Source organism: Oncorhynchus gorbuscha, linkage group LG02 (genome assembly GCF_021184085.1).
Source record: "Oncorhynchus gorbuscha isolate QuinsamMale2020 ecotype Even-year linkage group LG02, OgorEven_v1.0, whole genome shotgun sequence".
Taxonomy (NCBI): domain Eukaryota; kingdom Metazoa; phylum Chordata; class Actinopteri; order Salmoniformes; family Salmonidae; genus Oncorhynchus; species Oncorhynchus gorbuscha.
The window spans coordinates 4,912,181-4,933,761 of record NC_060174.1 but is presented as its reverse complement, the minus strand read 5'-3'; the positions used below and the strand labels follow the sequence as shown (position 1 = coordinate 4,933,761).

General features: G+C 42.3%; 1 protein-coding gene across 1 annotated transcript in view; it reads left to right on the top strand.

Moving 5' to 3' along the window:
• The first annotated feature begins 3,269 nt into the window (after positions 1–3,269).
• Positions 3,270–21,581, top strand: part of crocc2 (ciliary rootlet coiled-coil, rootletin family member 2) — a 201,131-nt gene continuing 182,819 nt past the window's right edge. Inside the window, exons 1-3 of the mRNA XM_046292232.1 lie at positions 3,270–3,625; positions 4,530–4,746; positions 5,432–5,541. Of these exons, the coding sequence (XP_046148188.1) occupies positions 3,566–3,625; positions 4,530–4,746; positions 5,432–5,541 (387 nt within the window). The 5' untranslated portion in view covers positions 3,270–3,565. The remainder of the gene's footprint in view (positions 3,626–4,529; positions 4,747–5,431; positions 5,542–21,581) is intronic.

The window sequence follows — 21,581 nt, the reverse complement described above, 5'->3', positions numbered from 1 at the left end:
ATTAACTGACTTGCCTAGTTAAATAAAGGTTAAATAAAAAATTAAAAAATAAATATTTGGCGTAAGTGAATTTTTTCACTTTCTGCTACCGAATGCAGCTAGCTAATTTTAGCCTACTTAAACACCCAGAACTAACAGAGAGGGATGCTATGTTAGCTAGCTGGCTATGGTTATCCAACAGAAAGGGATGCTATGCTAGCTAGCTGGCTATGGCTATCCAACAGAAAGGGGTGCTATGTTAGCTAGCTGGCTATGGCTATCCAACAGAGAGGGATGCTATGTTAGCTAGCTGGCTATGGCTACCCAACAGAGAAGGATGCTATGTTAGCTAGCTGGCTATGGTTATCCAACAGAAAGGGATGCTATGTTAGCTAGCTGGCTATGGTTATCCAACAGAAAGGGATGCTATGTTAGCTAGCTGGCTATGGCTATCCAACAGAAAGGGGTGCTATGTTAGCTAGCTGGCTATGGCTATCCAACAGAGAGGGATGCTATGTTAGCTAGCTGGCTAAGGCTATCGAACACTGGAACTCTTCCAAGTCAAGGTAAGCTTTTGTTTTTGTAAATGTATTGCCACGAGGCCCGTTGCAGTAACTGCTAAACTGCTTTTTGTACACTGTACAGCATGATTGTTGTGGGTTTAATAACGTGTTAGTTCTAGTAGTTATATTGACTATGACGTTAGCTAATATGGTGACAATGATGTAGGCTGTGGGTAGTGGTTAGCAGTTATGGTACACATTTTTTGGTTTGTAAAGGTTTTTTCGCCCTGGTCTTAGACAGCTGATGTGTTGTGCACTGAAGTCCATAAGTGAAGAGAAAATGTAAGAGGAGGAGAGAACGTAGATGCAATGAGGAATGAGAGTATGAGTAAAGGTGTCATGCTGTTATGTGGCTGCTATGAAAGTGAACTGTGTTCGCTGGTGATCAGGGGATGTATTCATTCCGTCAATTATGTTGAAAAACATTTCTTAAACAGAATCAAATGCAACAAAACGATGCATGTCAAAATAGATTAGTGTAGTGGAGGTGTACCAATGGAACAGACCAGAATGTTTAGCTTAAAATCTAGATCAACTAGTATTTCTTCCCATTTTGAGAGCAGCAATGTCAGCAGGCCTATGCACAAATGTGCGGTTTCATGGACAGAAATGGAAATATCTGTTAAATGTTTTTTTTTTTTTGAAAGAGTCAAAGAGAGAAGATCAAAAGATGCAATAACTATAATAAATAAGTGATAAAATAATGTAAAAAATAATGATGACAGCTTTGCACACTCTTGGCATTCTCTAAACCAGCTTCATGAGTTAGTCACCTGGAATGCTTTTCCAACAGTCTTGAAGGAGTTCCCACATATGCTGAGCATATGCAGTCCAACTCATCCAAAACCATCTCAATTGGGTTGAGGTCGGGTGATTGTGGAGGCCAGGTCATCTGATGCAGCACTCCATCACTCTCCATCGTGGTCAAATAGCCTTTTCACAGCCTGGACATGTGTTGAGTCGTTGTTCTGTTGAAAAACAAATGATACCACTCACTAAGCGCAAACCAGATGGGATGACTTATCGCTGCAGAATGCTGTGGTAGCCATGCTGGTTAAGTGTGCCTTGAATTCTAAATAAATCACCAACGGTGTCACCAGCAAAGCACCCCCGCACCATCACACCTCCTCCTCCTCCATGCTTCACGGTGGGAACCACACATGCGGAGATCATCTGTTACCCTACGGCTCTTGGAACCAAAATCTCCAATTTGGACTCATTAGACCAAAGGAAAGATTTCCACCGGTCTAATGTCCATTGCTCATGTTTCTTGGTCCAAGCAAGTCTAGTCTTATCATTGGTGGCCTTTAGTAGTGGTTTATTTGTAGAAATTCAACCATGAAGGCCTGATTCACGCAGTCTCCTCTGAACAATTGATGTTGAGATGTGTCTGTTACTTTACCTCTGCGAAGCATTTATTTGGTCTGCAATTTCTGAGGCTGGTAACTCTAATGAACTTATCCTCTGCAGCAGAGGTACCTCTTGGTCTTCCTTTCCTGTGGTGGTCCTCTTGAGAGCCAGTTTCATCATAGCGCTAGATGTTTTTTGTGAGTGCACTTGAAGAAACTTTAAATGTTTTTGAAATTTTGGGGGGATTGACTGACCTTCATGTCTTAAAGTAATGATGGACTGTCATTTCTCTTTGATTATTGTAGCTGTTCGTGGTCTTTTACCAAAAATGGCTATCTTCTGTATACCAACCCTACCATGTCATAACAGAACTGATTGGCTCAAACGCATTAAGGAAAGAAATTCCACAAATTAACTTTTAACAAGGCACAGACAGCTGATAATTGAAATGCATTCCAGGTGACTACCTCATGAAGCTGGTTTAGATAATGCCAAGAGTGTGCAAAGCTGTCATCAAGGCAAAGGGTGACTACTTTGAAGAATCTCAAATATAAAATACATTTTCATTTGTTAAACACTTATTATTGGTTATTACACAATTCCATATGTGTGATTTCATAGTTGTGATGTCTTCAGTATTATTCTACAATGTAGAAAATAGTAAAAACTTTTAAAAAAACCTTGAATGAGTAGGTGTTTCCAAACTTTTGACTGGTGTTGTATAAAAAGACAATCCACATATATATATTTTTTTAAACACTTGACTTTGAGAGAGAAAATGGAACAAATCAGAAATCTGTGAATTTCTGACTCAGTTGACACAGCCTCATTGACCTATTTCAATAATAGACCTACTATTAGTCTATTTGCACAGTACAGCGTGGGTTGGCCTGACTGTGAAAGACCAATATGGGATTCCTCATTTTCAGTCATTCAGAGTGTATGTCACTGCTTGTCAGACGTTTTCACAAAGGGCGCCTTTCCTTCAGCTGGGCGGGCTGTTCGCGAAATGTTTAGTATATCCACTTCGCCAGGCACCATTACACCACTGCGTGATTCAACCCGTTTTTACCCCATTATAAAAATGGATCATTAGATTTAGGCAATTAGAACCAATGATGTATACCACTATTTATATATGGTGTATAATATACACCATTGGTTTGAACACTATTGATCTGCCACGGAGATCTTCAAATATGATATATCCCGCAGAAAGTAGGTTTCCTCCCGCTACAGCAAACTATTTGATCATTAACTAATTTGTATCAAAGCGAGGCTACAAAGTAGCCCTGTACCCATCGAACTCACCGCGTCCCTCTCGCTATGGAAACGGCCCGGGAGCGTCCTGTTACCCCGGCAACCTCTGCTGAGATTTGCCTCGCAAGCTCGCACTCTGTTGTCTCTGCAAGTTCTTTAATAAGCTTTTAAAGTGACTAGCAAAAGTTAGCAAATCGTTATTCGTCGTAGAATGCTTAGAGTCAGTTAAATAAAAAATAGTATGCCACTTAGTTTCTGCGTTACAGCAACTTACTTTGGTTTTAAAGCAATGCTTTTTCAAATAGTTTTTCCTTTTTTTTCTTTGATCAGGTTTCCCTTGCAGGTGTGTTTTGTGGATCGTAGCTAAATCCTCTCTTTTCGGGCAGTGTAGAAGTTCCTATCAGTTTGTTTCAATGAGTTCTCAAGGAGACCAACGCGAACCAACATCACCTGGACTGGAAGCTGTGATTCAGGTATGTGCAACAGTAGCCTGAGTTTGAACATGAGCTCAAATTGTGCATTTAGGATTGTTTTGCAAATAGAAGAAAGCCAAACACTTGTTGTTAACTAATGAAAACAGAGAACTACAAACATTTCGATGCGTGTTCCTAATTGTATTACACACTTCAGTAATACACACACATCTGCGCACCTGACTCAAAACAAGGCTATACATTCCAATTCAAATAAATCACTGTGAGTGCACGAGCAGGATAGAAGCATTCTCACTCTGCAAGACTGCATTTAGTCGGATTAAATGTTACCCAATGTATATCACATTCTCTAAACACAAAAATATGACTCTGCCTAATATTTGGTTCATCTCCCTAGGCAGTGGGGTTTCCTCCCACATTAAAAATGCTCCAGTGGACAGTAGGGCTATTTCCCTAGTAACCATTGAATGCTAATTATCCATTACAGTAATTACTGGTTGATGGTGTGATGGTGGTGTGAGGCAATGGCAATGGCTGTAGAAAGAGTCTCTCTGCTCCACCCTGACAGACAGACAGACAGACAGACAGACAGACAGACAGACAGACAGACAGACAGACAGACAGACAGACAGACAGACAGACAGACAGACAGACAGACAGACAGACAGACAGACAGACAGACAGACAGACAGACAGACAGACAGACAGACAGACAGACAGACAGACAGACAGACAGACAGACAGACAGACAGACAGACAGACAGACAGACAGACAGACAAAAACATAGTAACTATTGGGTGGTGTGTGTGTGTGTGTGTGTGTGTGTGTGTGTGTGTGTGTGTGTGTGTGTGTGTGTGTGTGTGTGTGTGTGTGTGTGTGTGTGTGTGTGTGTGTGTGTGTGTGTGTGTGTGTGTGTGTGTGTGTGTGTGTGTGTGTGTGTAGAAGCTGGAGGAGTCTCTACTCTCTAGTCTCCCTGACAGAAGCAGCAGGGTAGAGGGGAGTAACCTGTCTCTGACACCAAGAGGAGATGGACAGGAAACTGCTGCAGCCAAACTCGCTGCCTCGCCCGTCTCAGGCTCCGCCTGCTCTACAGTAACACCTGTCTCCTCCCGCATCAGACAGATCCTCACCAGGAACCTGGCTGACCCTAACCCTGCAGGTAGACCAAGGCCATACCTTTCTCAGGTCACAGCTCGTGGAACATAATGTATAGAACCTATCTCTATCATCAACCTACTGATATCTACCTCTATCATCAACCTACTGATATCTATCTCTATCATCAACCTACTGATAGCTGCCTCTATCATCAACCTACTGATATCTACCTCTATCATCAACATACTGATATCTACCTCTAGATCCCTCATTGATGTCACCTGTTAAATCCACTTCAGTCCGTGTAGATGAAGGGGAGGAGACCTGGTTAAAGAAGGATGTTTAAGCTTTGAGACAGTTGAGACATGGATTGTGTATGTGTGTCATTCAGAGGGTGAATGGGCACAACAAAATATTTAAGTGCCTCTGAACGGGGTTTGGTAGTAGGTGACAGGGGCACCGGTTTGTGGTTCAAGAACTGAAAAGCTGCTGGGTTTTTCACACTCAACAGTTTCCCTTGCGTATCAAGAATGGTCCAACACCCAAAGGACATTCTGCCATTTTGACACAACTATGTGAAGCATTGGAGTCAACATGTGCCAGCATCCCTGTGGAAGGCTTTCGACAGTTTATAGAGTCCACGCCCTGATTGAATTGAGGCTGTTCCGGGTGGAAAAAGGGGAGGGGGCAACTTAATATTAGGAAGGTGTTCTTCGTGTTTATACCTGTATGCTCTTTACCTTCAGATGATGACATCAGTCTTCAGGAAGAGAACAGCGTACTGAAGGAGCAGCTCTCTCAGACCAGGATGGACCGGGACCAGCTACTGGAAAAACAGACCCAGCTCACAGACAGGGTAGGAACCAGAGCATCATCACTGAACAGATCGCGCTCACAAACATCTAGCCGCTCGAAAGCACCCTTACCTGCCGATCTATAAATTACATCTCTACGTAATCTAGCATGGTCATCTGAATCAGGGTTAGTTTGCCAGCTGGGGTGAAAGAGGAGTGATTACAATAGAGGAAACCAAGTGTAGATTTAACCTTAGCCTGCAACTTGGATATGTGCCAAGACAAGGACAGTGTACCGTCTAGCCATAATCCCAATGTGTCAACTTTAAGATCTAACCCCTCAGAGGTAGTAATCACACCGGTGGGAAGAGGGTCATTCTTCTTATCATACCACATGACCTTTGTTTTGGAGGTGTTCAGAACAAGGTTTAGGGCAGAGAAAGCTTGCTGGACGCTAAGAAAGCTTTGTTGTAGAGTGTTTAACACAAAATCCGGGGAGGGGCCAGGTGAGTATAAGACTGTATCATCTGCATATAAATGGATGAAAGCAGAAATCAGTGTTAACTAGCAGAAAACCTTTTACAATAATTATTTTATTTATTTTTATTTCACCTTTATTTATCCAGGTAGGCTAGTTGAGAACACCTTTATTTATCCAGGTAGGCTAGTTGAGAACACCTTTATTTAACCAGGTAGGCTAGTTGAGAACACCTTTATTTAACCAGGTAGGCTAGTTGAGAACACCTTTATTTATCCAGGTAGGCTAGTTGAGAACACCTTTATTTAACCAGGTAGGCTAGTTGAGAACACCTTTATTTAACCAGGTAGGCTAGTTGAGAACACCTTTATTTATCCAGGTAGGCTAGTTGAGAACACCTTTATTTAACCAGGTAGGCTAGTTGAGAACACCTTTATTTAACCAGGTAGGCTAGTTGAGAACACCTTTATTTAACCAGGTAGGCTAGTTGAGAACACCTTTATTTAACCAGGTAGGCTAGTTGAGAACACCTTTATTTAACCAGGTAGGCTAGTTGAGAACACCTTTATTTAACCAGGTAGGCTAGTTGAGAACACCTTTATTTAACCAGGTAGGCTAGTTGAGAACACCTTTATTTAACCAGGTAGGCTAGTTGAGAACACCTTTATTTAACCAGGTAGGCTAGTTGAGAACACCTTTATTTAACCAGGTAGGCTAGTTGAGAACACCTTTATTTAACCAGGTAGGCTAGTTGAGAACACCTTTATTTAACCAGGTAGACTAGTTGAGAACACCTTTATTTATCCAGGTAGGCTAGTTGAGAATACCTTTATTTAACCAGGTAGGCTGGTTGAGAACACCTTTATTTAACCAGGTAGGCTAGTTGAGAACACCTTTATTTAACCAGGTAGGCTAGTTGAGAACACCTTTATTTAACCAGGTAGGCTAGTTGAGAACACCTTTATTTAACCAGGTAGGCTAGTTGAGAACACCTTTATTTAACCAGGTAGACTAGTTGAGAACACCTTTATTTATCCAGGTAGGCTAGTTGAGAACACCTTTATTTAACCAGGTAGGCTGGTTGAGAACACCTTTATTTAACCAGGTAGGCTAGTTGAGAACACCTTTATTTAACCAGGTAGGCTAGTTGAGAACACCTTTATTTAACCAGGTAGGCTAGTTGAGAACAAGTTCTCATTTGCAACTGCGACCTGGCCAAGATAAAGCATAGCAGTGTGAACAGACAACACAGAGTTACACATGGAGTAAACAATTAACAAATCAATAACACAGTAGGAAAAAAAGGGGGAGTCTATATACAATGTGTGCAAAAGGCATGAGGAGGTAGGAGAAATCAGTGTTAACTCTTGTTTATTTTATTCATTTATTTCACCTTTATTTATCTTTTCTAACTTAGTTTCTAGCTTCCCTGAACAGCTGTAACTTCCCTGTAACTTCCTCATCCCGGATCCGGGAGCGATGTCATCAACTGACACTAATTAGCATAACGCAACGGACATAAATCGATAATAGTAATAATAATTCGATAATATTTCAACGGGAACAGGTGGCTTCCTAGTAGGAAAGAGAGAAGCAATGGCCGCATTTGTCCTTTACCCACAAAACACTGAGAGAGACTCCAGCTGACCACTGCCGTTCAGGCTCATTTTTTCAAAATAAAAGCCTGAAACTATGTATTGTGACACTAGACACATTAGGGAAGCCATAGAAAAAGGAATCTGGTTGATATCTCATTCACTGCTCAATAGGGACGCATAGGAACGCAGAGCCTTCTAAATAAGAGTCCCTTCACTACTCAATAGGGACGCAGAGCCTTCTAAATAAGAGTCCCTTCACTGCTCAATAGAAACGCAGAGCCTTCTAAATAAGAGTCCCTTCACTACTCAATAGGAACGCAGAGCCTTCTAAGAGTCCCTTCACTACTCAATAGGAACGCAGAGCTTTCTAAATAAGAGTCCCTTCACTACTCAATATGGACGCAGAGCCTTCTAAATAAGAGTCCCTTCACTACTCAATAGGGACGCAGAGCCTTCTAAATAAGAGTCCCTTCCTGGTTGGATTTCTCTCATGCTTTTGCCTGCAATATCAATTCTGTTATACTCACAGACAATATTTTTTTTACAGTTTTGGAAACTTTCGAGTGTTTTCTATCCTAAGCGGTCAATTATATGCATATTCTAGCATCCTGTCCTGACAAAATAGCCCGTTTACGTTGGAAACGTTATTTTTCCAAAAATGAAAATAGTGCCCCATCGATTCAACAAGTTAACAAGCAGAAATCTGAGCTCAAGTCAGAATTTGGGGCAACAGTAAATGAGCCAGAGGCAAATAGCATAAAGCACAAGAAAAAAATATAATTAAAGCGTTTCTGAGTAAGATCAGATAATAAGCTTTACAAGTTAATTAGCCGACCTAAAATTCAGATCAGAGTCCACGCTGTGTGAGTATGTGCATGTGTGCTGGAGATGAGCGAAATCTTGGGAGAGAGGGGGGAGTGTAGCGGGGGTACCTGTACCAGACAGGGGAAGACAGGCCAGGGAGAGAGGGGTGAGTGTAGCGGGGGTACCTGTACCAGACAGGGGAAGACAGGCCAGGGAGAGAGGGGTGAGTGTAGCGGGGGTACCTGTACCAGACAGGGGAAGACAGGCCAGGGAGAGAGGGGGAGTGTAGCGGGGGTACCTGTACCAGACAGGGGAAGACAGGCCAGGGAGAGAGGGGTGAGTGTGGTGGAGGTACCTGTACCAGACAGGGGGAGACAGGCCAGGGAGAGAGGGGTGAGTGTAATGGGGGTACCAGACAGGGGGAGACAGGCCAGGGAGAGAGGGGGAAGAGAAGAGAGGAGAGGGAAGAGAGGGAAGAGAGAGGGAAGAGAGGGAAGAGGGCGAAGAGAGGGAGCTAGAAACACAAGCATTTAGTTAGATATTACTGCACTGTTGGAGCTAGAAACACAAGCATTTAGTTAGATATTCCTGCACTGTTGGAGCTAGAAACACAAGCATTTAGTTAGATATTACTGCACTGTTGGAGCTAGAAACACAAGCATTTAGTTAGATATTACTACTGTTGGAGCTAGGAACACAAGCATTTAGTTAGATACTACTGCACTGTTGGAGCTAGAAACACAAGCATTTAGTTAGATATTACTACTGTTGGAGCTAGGAACACAAGCATTTAGTTAGATATTACTGCACTGTTGGAGCTAGAAACACAAGCATTTAGTTAGATATTACTGCACTTTGGAGCTAGAAACACAAGCATTTAGTTAGATACTACTGTTGGAGCTAGGAACACAAGCATTTAGTTAGATACTACTGCACTGTTGGAGCTAGAAACACAAGCATTTAGTTAGATACTACTGTTGGAGCTAGGAACACAAGCATTTAGTTAGATACTACTGTTGGAGCTAGGAACACAAGCATTTAGTTAGATACTACTGCACTGTTGGAGCTAGAAACACAAGCATTTAGTTAGATATTACTGCACTGTTGGAGCTAGAAACACAAGCATTTAGTTAGATATTACTACTGTTGGAGCTAGGAACACAAGCATTTAGTTAGATACTACTGCACTGTTGGAGCTAGAAACACAAGCATTTAGTTAGATATTACTACTGTTGGAGCTAGGAACACAAGCATTTAGTCAGATATTACTGCACTGTTGGAGCTAGAAACACAAGCATTTAGTTAGATATTACTGCACTTTGGAGCTAGAAACACAAGCATTTAGTTAGATACTACTGTTGGAGCTAGGAACACAAGCATTTAGTTAGATACTACTGCACTGTTGGAGCTAGAAACACAAGCATTTAGTTAGATACTACTGTTGGAGCTAGGAACACAAGCATTTAGTTAGATACTACTGTTGGAGCTAGGAACACAAGCATTTAGTTAGATACTACTGCACTGTTGGAGCTAGAAACACAAGCATTTAGTTAGATATTACTGCACTGTTGGAGCTAGGAACACAAGCATTTAGTTAGATACTACTGCACTGTTGGAGCTAGAAACACAAGCATTTAGTTAGATATTACTGCCCTGTTGGAGCTAGAAACACAAGCATTTAGTTAGATATTACTGCACTGTTGGAGCTAGAAACACAAGCATTTAGTTAGATATTACTGCCCTGTTGGAGCTAGAAACACAAGCATTTAGTCAGATATTACTGTACTGTTGGAGCTAGAAACACAAGCATTTAGTTAGATATTCCTGCACTGTTGGAGCTAGAAACACAAGCATTTAGTTAGATACTACTGCACTGTTGGAGCTAGAAACACAAGCATTTAGTTAGATACTACTGCACTGTTGGAGCTAGAAACACAAGCATTTAGTTAGATATTACTGCCCTGTTGGAGCTAGAAACACAAGCATTTAGTTAGATATTCCTGCACTGTTGGAGCTAGGAACACAAGCATTTAGTTAGATACTACTGCACTGTTGGAGCTAGAAACACAAGCATTTATAGTTAGACACTACTGTACTGTTGGAGCTAGGAACACAAGCATTTAGTTAGACACTACTGTACTGTTGGAGCTAGGAACACAAGCATTTAGTTAGATACTACTGTTGGAGCTAGGAACACAAGCATTTAGTTAGATACTACTGCACTGTTGGAGCTAGAAACACAAGCATTTAGTTAGATACTACTGCACTGTTGGAGCTAGAAACACAAGCATTTAGTTAGATATTACTGCACTGTTGGAGCTAGAAACACAAGCATTTCGTTAGATATTACTGCACTGTTGGAGCTAGAAACACAAGCATTTAGTTAGATACTACTGCACTGTTGGAGCTAGAAACACAAGCATTTAGTTAGATATTACTGCACTGTTGGAGCTAGAAACACAAGCATTTCGTTAGATATTACTGCACTGTTGGAGCTAGAAACACAAGCATTTCGTTAGATACTACTGCACTGTTGGAGCTAGAAACACAAGCATTTAGTTAGATATTACTGCACTGTTGGAGCTAGGAACACAAGCATTTAGTTAGATATTACTGCACTGTTGGAGCTAGAAACACAAGCATTTCGTTAGATATTACTGCACTGTTGGAGCTAGAAACACAAGCATTTAGTTAGATATTACTGCACTGTTGGAGCTAGAAACACAAGCATTTAGTTAGACACTACTGTACTGTTGGAGCTAGGAACACAAGCATTTAGTTAGATACTACTGCACTGTTGGAGCTAGAAACACAAGCATTTATAGTTAGACACTACTGTACTGTTGGAGCTAGGAACACAAGCATTTAGTTAGACACTACTGTACTGTTGGAGCTAGGAACACAAGCATTTGGTTAGATACTACTGTTGGAGCTAGGAACACAAGCATTTAGTTAGATACTACTGCACTGTTGGAGCTAGAAACACAAGCATTTAGTTAGATACTACTGCACTGTTGGAGCTAGGAACACAAGCATTTAGTTAGATATTACTGCACTGTTGGAGCTAGGAACACAAGCCTTTAGTTAGATATTACTGCACTGTTGGAGCTAGGAACACAAGCATTTCGTTAGATACTACTGCACTGTTGGAGCTAGAAACACAAGCATTTAGTTAGATATTACTGCACTGTTGGAGCTAGAAACACAAGCATTTAGTTAGATACTACTGCACTGTTGGAGCTAGAAACACAAGCATTTAGTTAGATATTACTGCACTGTTGGAGCTAGAAACACAAGCATTTAGTTAGATATTACTGCACTGTTGGAGCTAGAAACACAAGCATTTCGTTAGATATTACTGCACTGTTGGAGCTAGAAACACAAGCATTTAGTTAGATATTACTGCACTGTTGGAGCTAGAAACACAAGCATTTAGTTAGATATTACTGCACTGTTGGAGCTAGAAACACAAGCATTTAGTTAGATACTACTGTACTGTTGGAGCTAGAAACACAAGCATTTAGTTAGATATTACTGCCCTGTTGGAGCTAGAAACACAAGCATTTAGTTAGATATTACTGCACTGTTGGAGCTAGAAACACAAGCATTTAGTTAGATATTACTGCACTGTTGGAGCTAGAAACACAAGCATTTAGTTAGATACTACTGCACTGTTGGAGCTAGAAACACAAGCATTTAGTTAGATATTACTGCACTGTTGGAGCTAGAAACACAAGCATTTAGTTAGATATTACTGCACTGTTGGAGCTAGAAACACAAGCATTTAGTTAGATACTACTGCACTGTTGGAGCTAGAAACACAAGCATTTAGTTAGATATTACTGCACTGTTGGAGCTAGAAACACAAGCATTTAGTTAGATATTACTACACTGTTGGAGCTAGAAACACAAGCATTTCGTTAGATACTACTGCACTGTTGGAGCTAGAAACACAAGCATTTAGTTAGATATTACTGCACTGTTGGAGCTAGAAACACAAGCATTTCGTTAGATACTACTGCACTGTTGGAGCTAGAAACACAAGCATTTAGTTAGATATTACTGCACTGTTGGAGCTAGGAACACAAGCATTTAGTTAGATATTACTGCACTGTTGGAGCTAGAAACACAAGCATTTCGTTAGATATTACTGCACTGTTGGAGCTAGAAACACAAGCATTTAGTTAGATATTACTGCACTGTTGGAGCTAGAAACACAAGCATTTAGTTAGATATTACTGCACTGTTGGAGCTAGAAACACAAGCATTTAGTTAGATATTACTGCACTGTTGGAGCTAGAAACACAAGCATTTAGTTAGATACTACTGCACTGTTGGAGCTAGAAACACAAGCATTTAGTTAGATATTACTGCACTGTTGGAGCTAGAAACACAAGCATTTATAGTTAGACACTACTGTACTGTTGGAGCTAGGAACACAAGCATTTAGTTAGATACTACTGTTGGAGCTAGGAACACAAGCATTGAGTTAGATACTACTGCACTGTTTGAGCTAGAAACACAAGCATTTAGTTAGATACTACTGCACTGTTGGAGCTAGGAACACAAGCATTTAGTTAGATATTACTGCACTGTTGGAGCTAGGAACACAAGCATTTCGTTAGATACTACTGCACTGTTGGAGCTAGAAACACAAGCATTTAGTTAGATATTACTGCACTGTTGGAGCTAGAAACACAAGCATTTAGTTAGATACTACTGTTGGAGCTAGAAACACAAGCATTTACTTAGATACTACTGTTGGAGCTAGAAACACAAGCATTTAGTTAGATACTACTGCACTGATGGAGCTAGAAACACAAGCATTTAGTTAGATATTACTGCACTGTTGGAGCTAGAAACACAAGCATTTCGTTAGATACTACTGCACTGTTGGAGCTAGAAACACAAGCATTTAGTTAGATATTACTGCACTGTTGGAGCTAGAAACACAAGCATTTAGTTAGATATTACTGCACTGTTGGAGCTAGAAACACAAGCATTTCGTTAGATACTACTGCATTGTTGGAGCTAGGAACACAAGCATTTTGCTGCACCTCTGATAACTTCTGCAAATCTGTGTTTTAAATATTTGCCATCCTTATTTGAAACGTGGAGGGAAAGTACTGTGTTTACGAATCAACAGAGTGTGTGTGTGTGTGCATGTGCGTGTGCGTGTGCGTGTGTGTGTGTGTGTGTGTGTCAGTGTGCTGTAAGAGTAAAGATCCATGAAGGCTTTCCTTGTGGTCTGTCCAGCCAGAATTAGACCCCCTGTGCGCTCCGACTGGGGCCAGCGTCCCCACCACCCCCACCCCACCTAGGTGCTGCTGTTTGGGGGGAAATTAGAAGGTCATTGGCATCCTCCCTGGAGTCCCTGGTACAAAGCGGTCGTTTGTGGAAACACTACTCTCTTTCTGCTGCTCTACTCTGATGAACACTACTGGAACCTATTATATAAATACGATTTAATTAGTTTGGCTTACAAATATAATATTTATTTATTTATTTGGGAGATATTTGGAAGGTGTGAAAAGCCAGAGAGACAGGGCGAGAGAGAGTTAATTATTGTTTTCCAAAAAAGGTCCAGTCGCCAGGACCACAAATACAAATTCCATCTAGACACCGTTAGAGCACACAAACTATGCCTACCTTGGCCTAAACATCAGCGCCACAGGTAACTTCCACTAAGCTGTGAACGAGCTGAGAGACAAGGCAAGAAGGGCCTTCTATGCCATCAAAAGGAACATAAAATTCGACATACCAATTAGGATCTGGCCAAAAATACTTGAATCAGTTATAGAACCCATGGCCCTTTATGGTTGTGAGGTCTGGGGTCCGCTCACCAACCAAGACTTCACAAAATGGGACAAACACCAAATTGAGACTCTGCATGCAGAATTCTGCAAAAATATCCTCTGTGTACAACGTAGAACACCAAATAATGCACATAGAGCAGAATTAGGCCGATACCCACTATTATCAAAATCCAGGAAATGATTCCCAAACCTTCATCACAAAGCCATCACCTACAAAGAGATGAACCTGTAGAAGAGTCTCCTTTGCAAGCTGGCCCTGGGGCTCTGTTTACAAATACAAACAGACCCCACAGAGCCCCAGGACAGCAACACAATTAGACCCAGTAGAGAATTAGGTTCTGACCTTAGTTCTTTTGTTATGTCTTTGTGTTAGGTTGGTCAGGGCGTGAGTTGGGGTGGGTTGTCTATGTTAGTTTTTCTATGATTTGCTATTTCTGTGTTTGGCCTGGTATGGTTCTCAATCAGAGGCAGCTGTCAATCGTCGTCCCTGAATGAGAACCATATTTAGGTAGCCTGTTTTCTATTGTGTTTCATGGGTGATTATTTTCTGTGTTCCACACGGAACTGTTTCAGTTTGTTATTTCACTTATTTATTATAGTTATTATAGTTATTTTTGTATTTTGTCGTGTTCAGTCTGTTCTATTAAATATGGACACTTACCACGCTGCACATTGGTCCTCCTCTTCTCCTTCATACGACGACTGTTAAATTAGGCCAATACCCACTAATTATCAAAATCCAGAAAAGAGCCGTTAAATTCTACAACCACCTAAAAGGAAGCGATTCCCAAACCTTCCATAACAAAGGCATCACCTACAGAGAGATGAACCTGGAGAAGAGTCCCCTAAGCAAGCTGGTCCTGGGGCTGTCACGCCTTGGTCATTGTATCTTGTGTTTTTGTTATATGTTTGGGTAGGCCAGGGTGTGACATGGGTTTATATGTTGTATTTCGTATTGGGGTTTGTATTAATTGGGAGTGTGTATTATTAGGGGTGTGTCTAGTTAGGCTTGGCTGCCTGAGGCGATTCCCAATTGGAGTCAGCTGATTCTAGTTGTCTCGGATTGGGAACCGTATTTAGGTAGCCTGAGTGCGCGTTGTATTTCGTGGGTGATTGTACCTGTCTCTGTGTTAGTCACCAGATAGGCTGTAATTAGTTTCACTCGTTTGTTGTTTTTGTATTTTCAGTTATTTCATGTACCGCATTATCTTCATTAAAAGTCATGAGTAACCTACACGCTGCATTTCGGTCTGACTCTCTTCAAACAACAGACGAAGCTCGTTACAGGGGCTCTGTTCACGAACACAAACACACCCCACAGAGCCCCAGGACAGCAACACAATTAGACCCAAACAAATCATGAGAAAACAAAAAGATAATTACTTAACACATTGGAAAGAATTAACAAAACAAACAGAGCAAACAAACTAGAATGCTATTTGTCCCTAAACAGAGAGTACACAGTGGCAGAATACCTGACCACTGTGACTGACCCTAAACAGAGAGTACACAGTGGCAGAATACCTGACCACTGTGACTGACCCTAAACAGAGAGAACACAGTGGCAGAATACCTGACCACTGTGACTGACCCTAAACAGAGAGAACACAGTGGCAGAATACCTGACCACTGTGACTGACCCTATACAGAGAGTACATAGTGGCAGAATACCTGACCACTGTGACTGACCCTAAACAGAGAGAACACAGTGGCAGAATACCTGACCACTGTGACTGACCCTAAACAGAGAGAACACAGTGGTAGAATACCTGACCACTGTGACTGACCCTAAACAGAGAGTGGCAGAATACCTGACCACTGTGACTGACCCTAAACAGAGAGTACACAGTGGCAGAATACCTGACCACTGTGACTGACCCTAAACAGAGAGTGGCAGAATACCTGACCACTGTGACTGACCCTAAACAGAGAGTGGCAGAATACCTGACCACTGTGACTGACCCTAAACAGAGAGTGGCAGAATACCTGACCACTGTGACTGACCCTAAACAGAGAGTGGCAGAATACCTGACCACTGGGACTGACCCTAAAACAGAGAGTGGCAGAATACCTGACCACTGTGACTGACCCTAAACAGAGAGTGGCAGAATACCTGACCACTGTGACTGACCCTAAACAGAGAGTACACAGTGGCAGAATACCTGACCACTGGGACTGACCCTAAACAGAGAGTGGCAGAATACCTGACCACTGTGACTGACCCTAAACAGAGAGTGGCAGAATACCTGACCACTGTGACTGACCCTAAACAGAGAGTACACAGTGGCAGAATACCTGACCACTGTGACTGACCCTAAACAGAGAGTACATAGTGGCAGAATACCTGACCACTGTGACTGACCCTAAACAGAGAGTGGCAGAATACCTGACCACTGTGACTGACCCTAAACAGAGAGTGGCAGAACACCTGACCACTGTGACTGACCCTAAACAGAGAGTACACAGTGGCAGAATACCTGACCACTGTGACTGACCCTAAACAGAGAGTACACAGTGGTAGAATACCTGACCACTGTGGCTGACCCTAAACAGAGAGTACACAGTGGCAGAATACCTGACCACTGTGACTGACCCTAAACAGAGAGTGTGGCAGAATACCTGACCCCTAAACAGAGAGTGGCAGAATACCTGACCACTGTGACTGGCCCTAAACAGAGAGGACATAGTGGCAGAATACCTGACCACTGTGACTGACCCTAAACAGAGAGTACACAGTGGTAGAATACCTGACCACTGTGACTGACCCTAAACAGAGAGTACACAGTGGCAGAATACCTGACCACTGGGACTGACCCTAAACAGAGAGTACACAGTGGTAGAATACCTGACCACTGTGACTGACCCTAAACAGAGAGTACACAGTGGCAGAATACCTGACCACTGTGACTGACCCTAAACAGAGAGTGGCAGAATACCTGACCACTGTGACTGACCCTAAACAGAGAGTACGCAGTGGCAGAATACCTGACCACTGGGACTGACCCTAAACAGAGAGTACACAGTGGCAGAATACCTGACCACTGTGACTGACCCTAAACAGAGAGTACACAGTGGTAGAATACCTGACCACTGTGACTGACCCTAAACAGAGAGTACATAGTGGCAGAATACCTGACCACTGTGACTGACCCTAAACAGAGAGTGGCAGAACACCTGACCACTGTGACTGACCCTAAACAGAGAGTACACAGTGGCAGAATACCTGACCACTGTGACTGACCCTAAACAGAGAGTGGTAGAATACCTGACCACTGTGACTGACCCAAATTTAAGGAAAGCTTTGACTATGTACAGACTCAGTGAGCATAACCTTGCTATTGAGAAAGGCCGCCGTAGGCAGACCTGGCTCTCAAGAAGACAGGCTATGTGCACACTGCCCACAAAATGAGGTGGAAACTGAGAAACTGAGCTGCACTTCCTAACCTCCTGCCCAATGTATGACCATATTAGAGACACATATTTCCCTCAGATTACACAGATCCACAAAGAATTTGAAAACAAACACGATTTTGATAAACTCCCATATCTACAAGGTGACATCACAGCAGCAAGATTTGTGACCTGTTGCCACAAGAAAAGGCCAGTGAAGAACAAACACCATTGTAAATACAACCCATATTTATGCTCATTGTATTTATGTTTATTTATAAGATAAATATGCCTTTATTCTTTTTTGAACTTTTGCGAGTGTAATGTTTACTGTTCATTTTTGTTGTTTATTTCAATTTTGTATATTATCTAGTTTACTTGCTTTGGCAATATTTTCAACATTTTTCCCATGCCAATAAAGCCCTTAATTTAGAGAGAGAGAGAATTAAATGGCCATTGAACAGTAATCATGGAGAGACACAGACAGACGGGCAATTTACTGCAGTCATGCAAAATGAAAACGTTTGACAAAGGTCAAGGAACTTCACTGGATGTTATGGCCTTCAAGGAACTTAACTAGACGTTATGGCCTTCAAGGAACTTAACTAGACGTTATGGCCTTTAAGGAACTTAACTAGACGTTATGGCCTTCAAGGAACTTAACTAGACGTTATGGCCTTTAAGGAACTTAACTAGACGTTATGGCCTTCAAGGAACTTAACTAGACGTTATGGCCTTTAAGGAACTTAACTAGACGTTATGGCCTTTAAGGAACTTAACTAGACGTTATGACCTTCAAGGAACTTAACTAGACGTTATGGCCTTTAAGGAACTTAACTAGACGTTATGGCCTTTAAGGAACTTAACTAGACGTTATGGCCTTCAAGGAACTTAACTAGACGTTATGACCTTTAAGGAACTTAACTAGACGTTATGACCTTCAAGGAACTTAACTAGACGTTATGACCTTCAAGGAACTTAACTAGACGTTATGGCCTTCAAGGAACTTAACTAGACGTTATGGCCTTCAAGGAACTTCACTGGACGTTATGGCCTTCAAGGAACTTCACTAGACGTTATGGCCTTCAAGTAACTTAACTAGACGTTATGGCCTTCAAGGAACTTCACTAGACGTTATGGCCTTCAAGTAACTTAACTAGACGTTATGGCCTTCAAGGAACTTAACTAGACGTTATGGCCTTCAAGGAACTTAACTAGACGTTATGGCCTTCAAGTAACTTAACTAGACGTTATGGCCTTCAAGGAACTTAACTAGACGTTATGGCCTTCAAGGAACTTAACTAGACGTTATGGCCTTCAAGGAACTTAACTAGACGTTATGGCCTTCAAGGAACTTAACTAGACGTTATGGCCTTCAAGTAACTTAACTAGACGTTATGGCCTTTAAGGAACTTAACTAGACGTTATGGCCTTCAAGGAACTTCACTGGATGTTATGGCCTTTAAGGAATTTAACTAGACGTTATGGCCTTCAAGGAACTTAACTAGACGTTATGGCCTTCAAGGAACTTAACTAGACGTTATGGCCTTCAAGGAACTTAACTAGACGTTATGGCCTTCAAGGAACTTAACTAGACGTTATGGCCTTCAAGGAACTTAACTAGACGTTATGGCCTTTAAGGAACTTAACTAGACGTTATGGCCTTTAAGGAACTTAACTAGACGTTATGGCCTTCAAGGAACTTCACTAGACGTTATGGCCTTCAAGGAACTTAACTAGACGTTATGGCCTTCAAGGAACTTAACTAGACGTTATGGCCTTCAAGGAACTTAACTAGACGTTATGGCCTTCAAGGAACTTAACTAGACGTTATGGCCTTCAAGGAACTTAACTAGACGTTATGGCCTTCAAGGAACTTAACTAGACGTTATGGCCTTCAAGGAACTTAACTAGACGTTATGGCCTTCAAGGAACTTAACTAGACGTTATAGCCTTCAAGGAACTTAACTAGACATTATGGCCTTCAAGGAACTTAACTAGACGTTATGGCCTTCAAGGAACTTAACTAGACGTTATGGCCTTCAAGGAACTTAACTAGACGTTATGGCCTTCAAGGAACTTAACTAGAAGTTATGGCCTTCAAGGAACTTAACTAGACGTTATGGCCTTCAAGGAACTTAACTAGACGTTATGGCCTTCAAGGAACTTAACTAGACGTTATGGCCTTCAAGGAACTTAACTAGACGTTATGGCCTTCAAGGAACTTAACTAGACGTTATGGCCTTCAAGGAACTTAACTAGATGTTATGGCCTTCAAGGAACTTAACTAGACGTTATGGCCTTCAAGGAACTTAACTAGACGTTATGGCCTTCAAGGAACTTAACTAGACGTTATGGCCTTCAAGGAACTTAACTAGACGTTATGGCCTTCAAGGAACTTAACTAGACGTTATGGCCTTCAAGGAACTTCACTAGACGTTATGGCCTTCAAGGAACTTCACTGGACGTTAACAAATCAAATTTGAGAATTTAATTTAATAATAAAACATTTTTTCTATCAGCACGTTGCCTGTCGTCACTCTGGAAAAACACTGGATCACTGCTACTTTAACTTCCGTGACGCTTACAAGGCCCTCCCCTCCCTTTTTTTCTGACCACGACTCCATTTTGTTCCTCTCTTCCTCTTGGCAGAAACTCAAACAGGATGTACCCGTGCTATTCAACGCTGATCTGACCAATCGTAATCCACGCTTTTGAATACACGGACTGGGACACGTTCCAGGTAGCCTCTGGGAATAATATGGACATATACGCTGATTCAGTGAGTGAGTTTATCAGGGAGTGCATAGGAGATGATGTAACCCTACGGTAACTGTTAAAACCTATCCTAACCAGAAACCGTGGATAGATGGCAGCATTCGCGCAAAACTTAATGCGTGAACCATCGCATTTAACCATGGAAAGGTTACTGGGTATATGGCCGAATACAAACAGTGTAGTTATTCGCTCCCCAAGGCAAACACACAAGCGAAACGTCAGTACAGAGACAAAGTGGAGACGCAATTCAACTGCTCTGACACAAGACGTATGTGGCAGGGTCTGCAGACAATCACGGACTATAAAGGGAAAACCAGCCACGTCGCCGAGACCGACGTCTTGTTTCAGGACAAGCTAAACACCTTCTTCTCCCGCTTTGAGGATAACACAGTGCCACCAACGCGACCCGCTACCAAGGACTGTGGGCTCTCCTTCTCCGTGGCCGATGTGATTAAGACATTTAAGTGTGTTAACCCTCGTAAGGCTGCTGGCCCAGACGGCATCCCTAGCCGTGTCCTCAGAGCATGTTCAGACCAGCTGGATGGAGTGTTACCGGACATATTCAATCTCTCCTTATCCCAGTTTGCTGTACCCACATGCTTCAAGATGACCACCATTGCTTCAAGATGGCCACCTGTCCCCAAGAAGACAAAGGTAACTGAACTAAATGAGTCTGGCCCCGTAGTACTCACTTCTGTCATCATGAAGTGCTTTGAGAGTCTTGTTAAGGATCATATCACCCACACCCTACCTGACACCCGAGACCCACTCCAATTTGCTCCACAGACGATGCAATCGCCACCACACTGCACACTGCACACTGCACACTGCCCACTGCACACTGCACACTGCCCTATCCCATCTGGACAAGAGGACCTACTGTATGTAAAAATGCTGTTTATTGATAATAGCTTAGCATTCAACACCATAGTACTCTCCAAGCTCAACATTAAGCTCGAGGCCCTGGGTCTCAACCCCACCCTGTGCAATTGGATCCTGGACTTCCTGACGGGCCGCCCCCAGGTGGTGAAGGTACGATACAACATCTCCACTTTGCTGATCGTCAACACTGGGGCCCCACAAGGGTGCATGCTCAGTCCCCTCCTGTACTCCCTGTTCACCTATGACTGCGTGGCCATGCACCTCCAACTCAATCATCAAGTTTACAGATGACACAACAGTAGTAGGCTTGATTACCAACAATGACGAGACAGCCTACAGGGAGCAGGTGAGGGCAC